This window comes from Pleurodeles waltl, chromosome 8 (assembly GCF_031143425.1).
Source record: "Pleurodeles waltl isolate 20211129_DDA chromosome 8, aPleWal1.hap1.20221129, whole genome shotgun sequence".
Classification (NCBI taxonomy): domain Eukaryota; kingdom Metazoa; phylum Chordata; class Amphibia; order Caudata; family Salamandridae; genus Pleurodeles; species Pleurodeles waltl.
The window spans coordinates 28,001,593-28,017,047 of record NC_090447.1 but is presented as its reverse complement, the minus strand read 5'-3'; the positions used below and the strand labels follow the sequence as shown (position 1 = coordinate 28,017,047).

General features: G+C 46.0%; 1 protein-coding gene across 2 annotated transcripts in view; it reads right to left on the bottom strand.

Moving 5' to 3' along the window:
• Nucleotides 1–15,455, bottom strand: part of LOC138249678 (F-box/WD repeat-containing protein 7-like) — a 326,410-nt gene that overhangs the window by 148,399 nt on the left and 162,556 nt on the right. For both annotated transcript variants that reach the window (XM_069203645.1, XM_069203646.1), the window contains exon 4: nt 6,972–7,054. In XM_069203645.1, the coding sequence (XP_069059746.1) occupies nt 6,972–7,054 (83 nt within the window). The remainder of the gene's footprint in view (nt 1–6,971; nt 7,055–15,455) is intronic.

Genomic DNA, 15,455 nt, shown 5'->3' with positions numbered 1-15,455 from the left:
TGGCGGAGTGAGCCTGCAAGCCCTTACATGGTCACTTCTTCACGAATGAGTAGCAGATTGTAGGAAGATAACCCTTTATGTGGTATAAGAATACTGTGTAAAGGGTCCAGGGGTTCCCCATTCAGTGGACAGGTGTCAAATGGGCTCTGGACGGGGGAGTTGCTTCCTCATGTGAGAGGAGCCAGAGTCACATTTCATAGGCGGCAGTCCTTTGAGGCTTGCTGCCTTAGAAAGGCTAATCAGCAGGTCATCCTGTTGGAGGGGGTGTTACACAATTTTCCAGGACAGGGTTTTGTTCTAGGCCTCCTGAGAATGAAGGCTCTCATCCTGAGGGTCCAGAACAGTGTCTCGGGTGGCATGCTGGCAGAAACTGGTCAGCGAGCACACCAGAGGCTGGTAGGGCTTCAGGGGGCACCTTTAAAGTGCCCTCTGGGTGCATGTATTGGTAAATTCAACACTGGTATCAGTGTGGGTTCAACAATATGAGATGTTTGATACCAAACATACCTATTTACAGTGAAGCCATCATGTAGTTGTGGAACTCGTTTTGACCAGTGTCCAGCACATGCATTTAAAATGGCTTCCTTGGTCACTTACTATGTCTGAGAATCGACAAAGACATAACAGGTGCATATCTGCTCTTGCAGATATGTCCTCACATGTAATACAATCCACCCTGCCTTAGGGCTGCAAGGCCTGCTAGAGGTGTGACGTACATACACTGCATGCAGTGTTAGGGGACAGTGCACACAGGCTGTGTGCCATGCCTTGTTTTCACTTTTGTCTGCACCAAGACACGTAGCCTGAAATGGCAGCCTGTCATGTGCTTGGTGAGTGTGGTGGTGAGGTGGTCCCTGAGGGTGGCACAAGTTGTGCTGCAGCCCTTAGGGACCCTCTTTAGTACCCCAGGCTCTAGGTACCGGGGGTACCATTTATTAGGGACTTACAGAGAGTGCTAAAGGTTTTGCCAACTGGGGAAACAACAGTGCATTTCTGGGAAGGAGCTCTGAAACTGGGGACCTGGTTAGCAGGAACCCAATGCACTTTTAGTTGAAACTACATCAGATATCAGGTAAAAAGTGGGGTTAACAATGTCAAAATGGGCACTTTCCTACACAGATCTTAATGCAGAGTGCAATCCCTTGGGAGATGGTCCATTTCTGCACAGCCTTCTCATTTTTAGCTCCAACATAGCCCATGAAGAGTTGATAGTCCAACTGGAAATGTTTTGTGAGTTCAAGATAGAATAACACACTTTTTGGGTCCAGTGTAATCTCTCCTCCTTTTTGGAAGGATGAGGTGAGCAATGAAGGTATGCAGGGTGATGTTCTGGCCTACATTGAAGGGAGTCACAACCTTTTGAGGAAGGAGGCATGTGCCCGGAGAACCAGTTTGCCAGAGTAGATGTTGGTATAAGAAGGGTGCGCAGAGAGCACTTGCAGTTCCCTCCTGGCCAATGTTATAGGTACTAAAAAAAAGTGTGTTTGATGGTCAGTAGCCTGAGGACAATTGTGTAGAGGCTCAAACTGTGCACACATTAGAAAATTAAGTAAAAGATTGAGGTCTCATTGAGGTATGATGAATGGCGTGGGGGGAAACATATGCTGCAGGCCTTTAAGGAACCTATTGCAAAACAACAATGACCCCTTAGAAAACAATTACAACCATAACCACAACATCCCTTAGATCCAACATGCAGCAAAGAAACACTCTTTCAGGAAAACATCCTTTATTATATATACAAAGTATATTCTTTACTCTTCTACAAAATTAGATAAAACAGATCCCCCATTGTAACACCACAGAAGGAAGACAGAACAAAGTGCAAGCAGATCAAGTGCTCATGAATTAGAAAAGAAAAGAGATAGTCAAAGAGAAGATTCTCCCAAAGAGGTAGCCTGATCGGTGGACTGATGGCCATGCTCAACAGCTTTGGATACCAAACTCTCCGAGCCCAGCCCACAGCCTACAAGGGTGACGTGGACCCGGTCGTTCCTGGTCTTCTTGAGAGCTCTGGGCAGGAGTGGTATGGGCAGAGTGGTGTATAAGAGGCCTGAGCTCTACTCAAGCAAAAAGTTTTTCCAAGTGAGGGCCGTCTTGGAATCTCCAGTGTTCTTGAAGAGTGGGAACAAATCTAACCAAGGCTCTCCCCAATGCTGAAAGAGACCTTGCACCACATCCGGATGGAGTTGCCACTCATGATCCTCTAGGCTTCTTCAGCAGAGTTCGTCCACCCTGGCGTTCAGCGATCATGGCAGGTGTTGAAGCACCAGGAAAATGCCCTGTTGTTCCAGCCATGTCCAGAGACACAGGGGGTCTTGAAAAAGGGACCACAACCCCACTCCACTGCTTGCTGGAGTGCCACATGGTGGTGGTTTTGTCTGTGAACACATGCTCATGTCTTCCCCTGACTCAAGGAAGAAAGCCTTTCAATGCCAATCAAATCGCCCAAAGCTCCCACAGGTTGATGTGGAGCTTAGACTCTGCTGAAGACCAGAGTCATCTGATCTCCACCTCTCACAGAGGGCCGCCCCAACCCAAAGGTGATGCAACCGTCAGTACTGTCATCTTTGGTTGGGGAGGGTTCTGCCACTGACCCAATCCTGGTACATTAGTTACTACTGTAGATCTTCTGCAGCTTCTTCTGAGATCATGTTGGAGTGATTTCCCTGATACTGTGCTCACTGCGCCTTCAAGTCCCGCTGCAGGGTCCGCATAAGCCAACGGGCCTGAGTGACAAGCAGGATGCAGGAGCAATCAGGCCTAGCAGCCTCAGAGTCAGTCTAACTGAAATCCAGGATAGAAGCTGAAACATGAGAATAACAGCCTGAAAATTCTGGTCTCGCCGTTCTGGAGGACAGGACTGAAACTGCAGTGGGCCCAGAAGAGCTCCAATGAAAGGGAGTGTCTGAAAGGAAGTCAGGTGAAATTTTTGCACTTTGATAGTGAATCCCAGTGAGTACAAAAGGTTTTGCCATAGTTTAAGGTGGGAGTCAACTGCCTGGGGCAAGTCTGGCTTCAAAAGCCAATCACTAAGGTAGGGAAGACTGGAATCTCCACAGATGAGCTGCAATCATCACATTATTTTCATGAACACGTAAGGGGCGCTGGTAAGGCTGAAAGGAAGCATGGCAAACTGAAAGTGCTCTTGGGCCCAACCTGAACTGCAGGTATGTTCTGTGGGCAGGCAGGACAGGGATGCAGAAATGCGCACTGTGCAAGTCCAAAGCTACCATCCAGTCTCCTGGGTAGACAGGACTTGAGAAGGTGCAGGTCAAGGATAGGACCGAGTTATCAGTTTTTCTTTGGCATCAGGAAATAGCAGGAACACAAGCCACAACCTACTTCTGATGGAGGCACCCTCTCTATAGCTCCCTTTGCGAAGAGAGCATGCATTTCCTGATGGACCACCGTCAGTCGCTCGTAACTGGGCATCATGGATGGTGGGGGAGTCACAAAGGGAAGTGAATAGCCCGTTTGGAAGATCTGTAGGAGCCAGTGGAAATAACAATGAGGGTGGCGTTTCCGGCACTGGAGCGGCCACCGAAGGTCTCAGTCTCGCCAGCGGCTCCACTCCAGATCTAGCATGGGATCCATGGAGCCTGACTGGTGCTGAGGGTGTACCTGCCGGCGTGGCTCCAGTAGGGGTCCCTCCTGCACCCGTGGGGCCCGAAAGTGATGCAGAGGGAACCAGGCCGCCCAAATATGAGGCTCATGGCCTCACAGAACTATTTCAATGGGCAGGGTAGCTTTGGGAAAATCTGGAAAATGCAAAGCCAGGTTCAGGTTCCACTGACTGGCGGGAGACTTAGGCGGTTGCGGAGAAGTCGAAGACCTCTTTGAATTCTTAAATTTCTTATGTTTGTAGGACTCACCCGACTTCTCTGATGATTGGGAGTGCTACTACGACATTTGGAAAGGGTTCCGCAAACAGGTTGGGGGTACCTTGAGTGTCGGAGTCAACTGACATCGGGCAACAAGGAGCTTGCTTGAAAATCTTCTAGATCCAGTGTGACGTCTGGGGACTATTATACGCTAAAAATCGATGGCTAGAAGTCTCTATCATATATATACTTTGGGAAGAAAGACCCCAAAAAACACTAAAACATGAAGACTTCAATTTATGGATGAACACAACCGCGAACAAATGTGCACCAGATTTTTTTAGGGGGCATTAAAGTGAAACACCCAGTCCATACAGTGGGTCACATACTAAACCATGATGTTAACAAAATCAACGTTGCAACACAACTTTACATCTGGTCAAACCATGTACAAATCATTTTCAGACTACTAGACATGACATTCCTTCCATTCACCTAAAAAAAAAAACAGTTCCCACCAACCTGGGTATAAACACGAAATAAATAAATAAATCAATAACAATAAACACTGCAAGAAAACCCCACAATGAAAGCCAACAGCTGGAAGGCTGCTAAAAGGTAATCTACTACAGTGTAACAAAGAAACTCAACAGCGTTGTCCCTTCAAAAGCAAGGACACAGTGACCCAGAGGTGGTCCAATGAAGAACTTGCCACCTTGAAAAGGGCAGGACTAAACCAGAACTAAGTCTTAACAACAAGAACACAGAGGAAAAAATAATTAACAGCAGTGAATACAATAGGTCAATGGGAAAGAAATAGTGAAGACAAAGAGATTTACAGTCACAAAACCCTGAACTAAAAAATGTCCAATCTGCAGGCTTTGAGCAACTTCTTAACCAACACCAAAAACAAAAAACCTACTAACATTCTTTCAAAGTAAAATAAGGAATATTCAGGGTCTCTAAACTTGTGCATGTAAACACACTAGAATCCAATAAGGGAACAACTATTTACATCTTCATTTGCGACCTGCAGTAAGAAATTCAAAGGGCTGAAAGAATAGAGCGGGGTGAAATTCTTATACGTATAGAGGCCTCAACTTCACAGTTCCCATAAATCATTACAGCTAGCACCACCAAACTGTATAGCTTTTAAGCAAAGTCAACTTTCTACACAAGACAAACTTTTTTTTTCCCTAACTCCAATAGCCCAGCCATGTCAGCAAACACCCAATGAGATAGAATAATTTTATCTCGAAGAATTAAAGTCTGGGCTTAATCAGTGAGCATGGAAAACAGTCCTCTGACTTATGGTGTCTTGGGAGGCAGAACAAGTGTAGGTTATACTCTTCGATGAAATCCCTATGGCATTCTGGGCAAACTTTGAAGAGCATGCTTATAATCTAAAATGGCATCAAAGAGTATGAGGAATGCCACAATGACTACATACCATTCTCCGACTATGTTGAATCTCCACCACCCACCCTTACAGAACCTCTATCCAGCATCACGCATCCATCTCGGCCACTCTCTTGGTTGCTTTTGGTTTTCCTTGAGGTCTTTACAACTGTCTTTGATTAAAATCTTCTGGTGCTCTCTCAATTCACCTCTGTACCCAAATGTAAGGAAAAAACGAATCTAGGATGGTGGGCACGCAAAGAGGCACTGCAGGCTTACGATCAACATCTCACTGGGGTCAACCACTCACAACCCAAAAAGGCACACAACTCTCATCACTGACTAATCTTCCCGAGGAAACAGTAAACATACCAATTCATTCAGATGTCTGACTATGCTAGTGCATCATCCCATACTTTTTTATTAGCATATTCTGCCCCAGAGGAATCCATAAGTAGCTACTAAAATAGTGTGAATCTAAAAGTATTCAATGAGGCAAAATGTTGGATACTATAGGAAACAAGGAAAATAAAGAGAAACACATGCAGAATGTTGAAGTCTATTGAATCGGAAGGCAGCTCAGGCACAGGTGGCAGACGCTGCAGGTTTACTGTAAAAATAAGCTAGTCATGGAAATGAGGAGAAGTACATCTTAAGATGAGCATATCACAACTCTGTTTCAGAAGGTCATCTACTCATCCCCACTTTACAGACAATATGTGATAGCTACATTACAAGGACATACTGCATTACTGTCCAACACTGCCTCCTTGTCAGGGTTCAGAGGTATCCACCCAGAGAAGTGAGTTGGCTGCTCACTTCACAGGATCGAGGCACATCACAACTTTTAGGGAGTCGTGATGATGATCACTCCTCGCAAAACCCAGCTCATACTAGTGTGGTGTGACCATCATGGTCAAAACGCCAGCATTCTGAAATAATGCTGTCTAGGAGAACTGTGCTGATCACTGCTGCCTTTCCAGAATCTTTGGTTCACTCTGCACACCACCTCTAGGTGAGCATGCCTATCACTGCTGATCTCCTGTGATTGTGAAATACTGCTATCTTACCAAAGAGTGCTCATCATTTCTCTTACCAACCCTAGGTGAATGCGCCTATCCCTGCTAATCACCCAAGAACCTGAAGTACTGCTATGTTAGTGAAGAGTGCCCTTAGTGAAGGAGTCCATCACTGCGGATTCTCACAATTGTCAGAAACTGCAATCTCAGAGAAGCATTCCTCTTTAATATGCCCATCACTGTAGAATCCCAGGATTCTGAAACAGGGCCAACATAGAGAATGGTGCCTATCACAGTGTACTCCCATTAAGCACTACGCTTGTGCAGTGTATACCCATCGCTGGTACCTCCCACAGACCTTGAACATTAAGAAAAGCAGGGCATTACTACTCACAACGTTCAGGCAGGTGAGTGACTCCCCATGAGGACGATATATAGCAGCATTCTTCACGATTAAAGCTCACTCTTATTCTGCAGATCTTAGGTGATGGTGCCTATAACTTCTGATGCCCCTAATATTCCTAAAGTAGTGTGCAAGGTCCCTGCCAACCACAGTAGCCTCCACATGCTGGGGGAACAGGGCCTCCTTGTTATCAAACAACAAGTGAATCTGCTCCCACTAGACACTATTAGTGGCAGTGCATAACCAAGTGCCATCCTTGCAAAGCTGTTATCAGAGAAGGGTGCTTGACCACTCCTTGCGCGCTTCAAGCTCTGGCATTTGGCTTACCTGCTGTACTCTGAGCCTTTGCACAGCTTCTTTCCTGGAGATAGGGCTCTCACATCTACACCATTCTCAGACTTCCGTTTCATCTGAAAAACAAAAAGATACACTTCAGATCATCTTGCTGAATGCCCAACAGAGGGAGATTCTGTACTAACACCTACTGGTCCCTCGGATCACTTCCCACCGAGATGGACTGCCAGGAAAGTGCCAATCCTTTAATCATGTACAGTCTGCAAGCCTAGGCCAATCCCAAATGATCACTGCCATGCATGTGGGAGAGGCTCAGTATTTCTGTCAATCTGAAACATTTCTTATTAGTAGTTCATATTTCCAAACAGTGCCACTCCTCCATGGCACCCAAATACTAAGAGTGAAGAGCTTACTACGTATTCTCTCATATGTCTACAAGAAACATGATTGAGATCTTTCCAACTTTAGAACAAGTGATCTTCCAGAACATAAACAGGCCTCTGTCCAATTTGTAAAATCAATTTACCAATTTAAGTTAGGTAAGGACCATAGAGTCCCTGTATCAGACCTGTGAGGAGCAGACTGCTCTTTCAGGCTCTGCTGTGTGTGTCTGAGCAGCAGTGGAGAATGAAGTTTGGTAAGGAATATCTCATCAGCAACAGCAATAAAAAAAAAAATATACTGATGGACACATACATGCAAATGCAAATAAACACTGATCTTGCCTCAAAAGGAGCAGCCCAGCTTGAATTGTAACTCTGAGCAGACTCACAAACAACTCAACACGTTTTGGCCTCATTGAGCCTCATCAGTGAGGTTCATCTTGAGTTCTGGAGCACATTAGCTCAGAAGCTATATCTGGGAAGGCCCATACTACTTGATGCAACTCACCTAAATAGCAAAAAATGAGTGATGAGCCTGCTTGAATAAATGTGAACCACTGGTAATGACCCTGGTCCTAGATCAATCATCTGTGGCTGTCATTAATTCAAGCACTTGAGCACAGTTTGCTGAGTTTGCTGTGTAACAGATACACACCCAAATAAGAGCCTTCAGCTAAGTTTGTCAGAGGACTCAAATCAAGGATGAGGCATGGGATTGGGGTTGGGACTAAGGTTAGACGTTCACTCTAGCCATCCCTCCCGGGGTAGGAGGAGGATTGTTTTGCCTCTGATATTCCCCCATCTGAAAGAGAACGTTAAAGCAAATTTACTAAAAACACATTCGAACATTAATTTCTACAAAACAAGGGTTACTTTCGAGTTTATTACAAAGTACAGCAAAATTGTCATGAGAACACTTTTTATGGCCTCATGGATTGCGTGTAACGATTACTATACACAGTTCAACATCCCTCCTAATAATAAAGAGGTCTCTGATGTGATTTTAAAATACAACACAAATTTAACCCTTTGCATTATGATTTTGGTTACATACCAACAGGCATGCCAATGGGCCCTTTATATGAATGCACTTTCAAGACAAACAAAAAATCCACGTAGGTTAATGACTGCCCTCCTCCCATCTGTGCTGCTGCCAGAGAAAAACACTATAAATTACCTAGTTATCTAAGTGACTTTAATAGCATTACATTGCCGTGTGTAGCCCTGAAAGTTCAAGCTTAGGCAGCAGGCTAACTAAACAGAATGATCACAGCTCTATGGAGGGCAAGCATTTTCTTGTGGAAGCACACAACTTTTGCTCAATCAAAACAGGTACTAATGCCTCCCAACATGTGTGCGGAGACAAAGCCCCTCTCTCTCGGCTGTCAGGCCAGACCATAACAAGTACACAAATCATGGCAAAAAAACAAATGCAGATGTGCACTCTATATTATTCCAATTTATTACCATTTCAGAGCGATGGGGGTGGGGGCATCAGGATTCAGTGTATGATTCACCTGGCACCTCCACACACTCAACAGTGGTAATAAACCACATATTACACTCTGCATTGATATAGTGTAGTGCTGACTGACTGTTCACACCAGTATGTGAACAACTTGGTCTTGCTGTTCTGTACCTATATGAGAGGACCTCATGTCCGGCTGTCTTATGCCTGGATTTAAGAAGTAAAGTCTTATTCCAGCCATGTGTCTTTATGTAAGAAGGGCAATCTTGTGCTGTGCTTGTACAAGTGCAGCCTTGGTGTTCTGTATTGGTTAGGGATGATTGGGGTCTTGTTTGAATGTGAACAGTAAGGTCTTGCTGACTTGTGCCTGTGTGTGTGGTGCAATCTTGCTGAGGTCTTCTATTTGCAAGGGAGGTCTACTCACTGCTCTGCAACAATAGGTGAGAAGCTGATTCAGTAATTCCTGTACAGCTCGTCTGCACCAGAATGTGTCCACCAACCTGGCCGCTCTGCACCTCCTAGCAGCAGGAGTGATGTTCAGATAACGTTTGTGTTCTGACAGTGTACATATAAAGCAACTGCACCATCCTCAAGTGAGCTCCATTATGCTTCTGTATAGCAGAAGCAGTGTTCATAGCTCACGCCTGAATGTCCTGTACTACATGGGAGGACCTCAGCCATACTACCTTATACATGTTTGTTATGTAGAGTCCTGCTGCTCTGCTCTGTGTGTGAGTCTTACTGTCCACCGCCTGTGCTCAAGGAGCAGCCTCGATGTATTGTATGGAGTGTCAGAGGCACCACCTTCTCCCCGAAGAACAGGTTCAGCAGCTTCGGTAACAATCATTTTCATGAGAGAAATACGTCCTGCCAAAGATAGGGGCACTGATTTCAGCGAGTTATGCTGTCCGTTACTTTAGCTAGAACAGTGTCATAGTTCACTGGGAGTAATTCCTCCCTATTTCTGGAAACTTCGATGCCCAAATATGGGAGGCCAGATTCACCCCACCTCAGCAGGAATTGTGGCTGGAATTTCTGTGATATTTCACGTATTCTTAAAGAAAATATAGGTTCTTTTATCGGGTGGGGGAGCCTCCAATAAGCAGATTTTTAGTAAGACGGTGGGCAACAGTATAACAAGCATTACCCTTGAGAAAGCTTGGTACCCACCCATGTGAACAAAGCATACGTATTGCTGCTCATGCGGGTTTTCCAGGTTTCGGCAGAACATATACCTCTGTTACCGCCCACCACCTTGTCAGAGTGCAGCCGACTGACAGCTGGATTTTGGGGTCAGGCTCTGAACAGTCAAGCGTGCACAAGAGGATTTTACTGGGTGCCTGAGCTCTGGCTCTGTGCTGGGAGCAGCTGCCGTCCCTTTATGCTTCTCAATGATTTGTTGTTCTTCCATCCACACGCTGTAATCTAGCTAACTTCATTACAATGTCTGCCCAACAGGACCAACATCCGCTAATGGATGAGAGTCCAATCCCTCCAGACCATGTTTGTGCGCCATAATTCAATAACAGTGCTGCAGACACACCAGGCCTTCTGCAGCATTCTGCATGGTAGAGATGCATCTGCCCTGCTCCTCACCCTCAAACACTGCGGGCCAATGGCCCCCAACCTACACTCCACTCACACAGAAGCCGCTGGCATGAGCCAATGAACCTGGCTGGTGTCTGATTCAGTAGAGAAATACATAAAGTCTGCTGCCTCTGTCCTTTGATCCTAAGAGCCAGCTCTCTGAGTCCATAAACACAGAATTCTCTTTCTTTATAAGGATCTTCTTACCTAGCCTTATGATACATCCTCCTTCCAGCACACAGACTTCTAACATGATGCAGTGTCTGTGCCCCTTCGGGAGCTGGAATAGGAGATCTATTAATAATGGAAGGTGTCTTCTGATCTATAATTTATCCAATGCACACATAGTAAATCACCCACGCGCGAGGCCGGCGTGTCAAAGCAGCAATGCCTGTACACGCAAACTGAGGCTTTTGAGAACCAGTTAATGTTCTATGTTTGACTAGAAACCAGAGAAGACCCACCAGAGAGCAAACAAGATGCCAACCACAGAGAGACGAGTGGAATAATTATACGCAATAATGCACTGAGGCATGATTACTTGCACTGACATTAGAATACACAGATCTCTTTTTGACACGAAACCCCTCAACTTTGACAGCACATCGCTCCAACTTCTCTTCAATCCTCATACTCCAAGTCCTGTGGAAGGTATCTGGTAGGAAGGTCACATGCTGCACCCCCTGCTGCCTTGGTGTCTTGGGTTCTGCACCCGCCTAACTGACTGTCCCTACTATCACCCCTACCAGGTTGCTTGGACTGGCTGATCCTCCTCACCTACGCCTCTCTGCCATGGTGTCCGCAAAGCTCCCTCGTTCCATTACTTGTTTCCATGTGCACGACCCCTTGCTTGCCACATTATTTGCTTTCGTCTGTGAAAGCCCTCTCCTCTCAGTTCTCATCCATTCACATTTCATAAATGTTGTGCTTGTATCAGGATGACCAGAACAGTGGGCTACACAGCAGGTAATAAACGTCTAAGAATCAAAGAAAAAGGAAAGTACTGAAAAGTCCCCAAATCAAATCAGACACCTGCACCTTATCAGATGATCAGAAAGCACTGACGACCGAACATGATCACATGCTCAGAAGGGCACTGAAAGGCATGCACACCTGATAAGATGACCAGAAAGACATTGAACATTGCGCGCAATTAAATGACTGGGAAGGTGCTCCTAGAGAAGTCCTTACCCATAGCAATAGAAAGGCAAACCAATGCCATGAACATTTAATATTTATGAGCTTTAAGGCCTCTAAAGCCCACAGGGAAACAAGTGTTGACCTTGCACTGGTGACAGCATGAAGTAATCTGTGTTGGGTGTCTCAGCTACTTTTTCACTTTTGGTCAGACAAACAGGAGGCAAAATGTGGCATAAGGTCCTTCTGCGCAGCTAAACTGGCAGGAGGCAGAGAAGTTAGCCGTGTAACTCTTCCAGTAGCATACAGCAGATATACGTTAGAGCCAGAAACACAAGTTGGCCCACCCATGGCGGCCCCCAAAAACCTAAAGCAACAGAAGAATACATTCATGATTAGATAGTGGGTGCTACAATCTATAAGAGCACTGGTCTCTAAAAGCCATTATAAAACAGGAGGAAAGCCTTTCAGTGGATCCTTAGCATTCACAGCTGCCGGAATACTGCCTTCACGTCCAGACTGATAAGGGAATTTTTGTCTGCCACACGCCAAGTCTAGTGAGATTGCCCCTCCCTACCTTGGGCCCAAGAAGAGAGAGTGAGAATAGGAAAGAAAAAACTTCTGACCATCTGTCAATTGATTCACTAGGAGAAAAGTCAGATCTGCTCTTGGGTCTAAAGGACCCAGAAAGGCATCAACCAGAGGCTCCGTCTTCACCAACAGTATGTCTTCGGAGTGGGACAGTACTGAACAGCTTGGAACTTAGGAGTCAAGTAACGAAAGTCTCCAACAGCAGGTGATTTGGATTGCTTGAAAGAAAAACTGATTTCAAGAGCTAAACTGTACTAGGATATTATATGAAGTTTATTATTTATGCAAATTTTTAAGACCCTGTGAAGCTTCTTTATTTGTTCTGAGTAGGACTATCAAGGAGAAAGAAGAAAGAATGGGTGGCTTCCTTTTCTCACTTTCCAAAATATTTACTGTTTTGTTTGCTTTTTAGCACTATGCCTGTTTGGATCAAAGAGACACTGGTGTTGTGGTAGCAGTGGTGTAAAATATTTATTGGCAAAAGGATGTTTCCATGCACAGGTACAGGCTGTAAGCATTGGGCAAACACATTAAAATTATTGATGGAATGCACCTTTCTTTAAGTGAACTGATCCAAAGATCAAAATCCAGACAGTGCACAGGAAGTAATGCACTGCAGGCTCGCGACGGTACTCTCAGGTCAGTTTTAGGTGGGATGTCACATATATAGGGTTTAAGAGATGGAGTACACTACACAAACAGGAGAACAATGTAAGTGAGAGAGTCTCTCCCATTCACCCAAGCTGGTGCGCCAAGTCTGCCAACAGGCACCCCTGTGGCACTTCACTCGCTCCCAGGTAGAGGGAAGTAGATAGTGAGTAAAACCTTGCATGTAAAGGAGTACCTATGCTCCTTATCCTCAGAACACTGACTTTCGGCATGGAAGGGACTTCGAAGTAGAGCCGTAGCAGGTACTTCCCACATCCTCGGAGCAGTCCAGAACAATGCCAACGTGTTGGCACACACAATGGCTGGGCTTTGGGCTGGTAGAGCCTTACATTTGCAGAATTCCCAAAAACCAAGAAGAGAGAATCCCACAAATGAGTGCGAGCCAGGCAAACTTGAGCGACAGACAAGGCCACCAAGAGCTTGCGCAGCACTTTAATTTGAAGCACTGACATTTATATACACACTAAAAGGAAGAGAGTTAGATTAAAATGACACTGTACGGGTTGATCTGCCCCTGCTAAGTTGTAAAATTTTGAGCTGCAAGCTGTGATGGGCTCAGTATAATTTAATTATGTACATATCGACAACTCCGATTGACAAACCTCCCCTTCCTGATCTTTTGTAGCATCTACAGGCTTATACCACCGTACAGACGCGCTCGGCCTGATCAGGAAATGCATTACCTTGTACACAGCAGGGAAAACAGATATAGTTCAATATACCCGGAGCAAATGTAAGGACAAAGTATCAAACCAATGCACATACCAACTCTTTGGTAACCCCAGACCAGAAATGGTGAAACCGTGAAGCCCCAAGGACATAGCACATCATACTCCCATCGACAGACCCACTACACACAGGATTCCCGGTGCACCACTGCTGGCTGGGGTTAGGTCTGCAGCTGTAGCAGAAGTAGGGATGGTGAGAGGAATTGATAACCAAGTGACATCTGACTGAGTACATGACCCTTCCTGCTCTGGCCCTCCTTATCCCAACTTTGTAAGAAACTACTGTCCGGCAGAGAAATGTCTGAAAAAGGAGGTGGCGTACGTAAGAGCTGTCCACAACAGATCTGTGTTCTGCATTTCTGTGTTCGGTTTTTACCCACAGCTAAGGGGTTTACCAGTGCACTTTTTCTTCCAACTTGAAGGTACCAATATAATGAACAAGCAAACCCAAGGTGCTCTTTTAGGTGATAGTGTGGTCGAGCAGCCTTATGCTTATCAGAGAATGGTAAACATCTGCCAATAAACACACAGTCAATAAATGATGCACACAGCTCAATAAGGAGAGCCAAACCAATTTATAAAACTCATAAGTACCTTTATATATGTTTAGGCACCAGAATCAATGCAATCAGGTAAGTACGTTTTGCCAGAAAAATACTATAAAGCTTCAAAAGTCGGCAGAGCATTTTTCAGAGGCGGCAATGTTATATGGAGGAAAAACAAATACTGCATACGGGTATAGAACAGGGACTTGCGGTACCAATCTCCTGGACTTAAGGTAAGTATGGGGCGATGTCCAAGGCCGCACCAGCAGATTGCCTCGGGCGGCACTGGGGTGGCCTGGTGCAGAGGTGCTTTTCATTGTCGGGTGCCCGATGTTAGTCTATGGGGATCAGCTCAGAAAAAGGAGGCTGCAGGTTTGGACTGGGAGGCCAGTCGGGTTGAACCAGCGAGTGGGTTCAGCTCTCACAATGCTCGGGGACACCTTAGGTCCGTTTCTCCACGGGCCAGCGGCAACTGGTGCAGAGGTGTCGGGTTTTCATCACCGGGAGAACTCATGGTCGAGAAGGCCTGCAAATAGAGGTTGCAGGTGGCGTCCTTGAGTCAACTTGGGACAAGCCTAAGGTGGGCTGTCTCTGGAGAGCCAGGGGACCACACTACCACTGTTAGCCCATTTGAGCTCAGCCTAGGCGGCACAGGTGGGTGGTGCGTTGCGGTATCAGCTTTTTGCAGTGCGGAGACCTCTCAAGTCCCTTGGTGTGCAGCAGGATGCGGGGAAGCAGCTCCACTGATCCATGGGCCTTTGCTGAAGGCAGGCAGTTCTCCCAGGCTTTTTGGAGGCACAACAGCTTGCAGAACAAGACGACTGACGCAATTCAGCAGGAGCAGCAGAGAGGCCAGCAGGGCTAGTGGCAAGTCAGTTGCTTCTTCCTAAGGCTTTGTTTTCACAGCTCTTCAGTGTCCTCTTTCGTAAATCAGCAGGAATCTGCTTTCCTGGTGACCGGGACTCCCCTAAATCCTGAATTTAAGGGCATTTAGGAGAGTGTAAGGTAGTAAGTAGCCAATGGGCTACTTACACCTGCGGTCACCAAGCCCCCTATATGACCACTTCCTGTGGGAAGTGGGCATAACATTTCACAGAGTTCCAAAACCTGCCATCACTAACATGGCAGACTTTCAAAAGTTGTGTTCACATCATGCAACTCACCTTAGGGGTCAGACTGACCTGAGAGGTGGGCACTTCTCTGACTACTAATTTTCCCACCTGTCCAGGTGCCAAATGGGTCCAGGGCAGGGGTCAGCATCATCATCTTTGAGGGAATCTAGATCTGAAGCCCCCGGTTTTGGAATGCAATTTGCAGGTCATCCTGTTGGGAGGTGTGTGCTAACACCCCTGCCACAGAAGGCTTTGTTCCTGTCCACCGAGAGCAAAGGCTCTCACCCATGGGGTCAG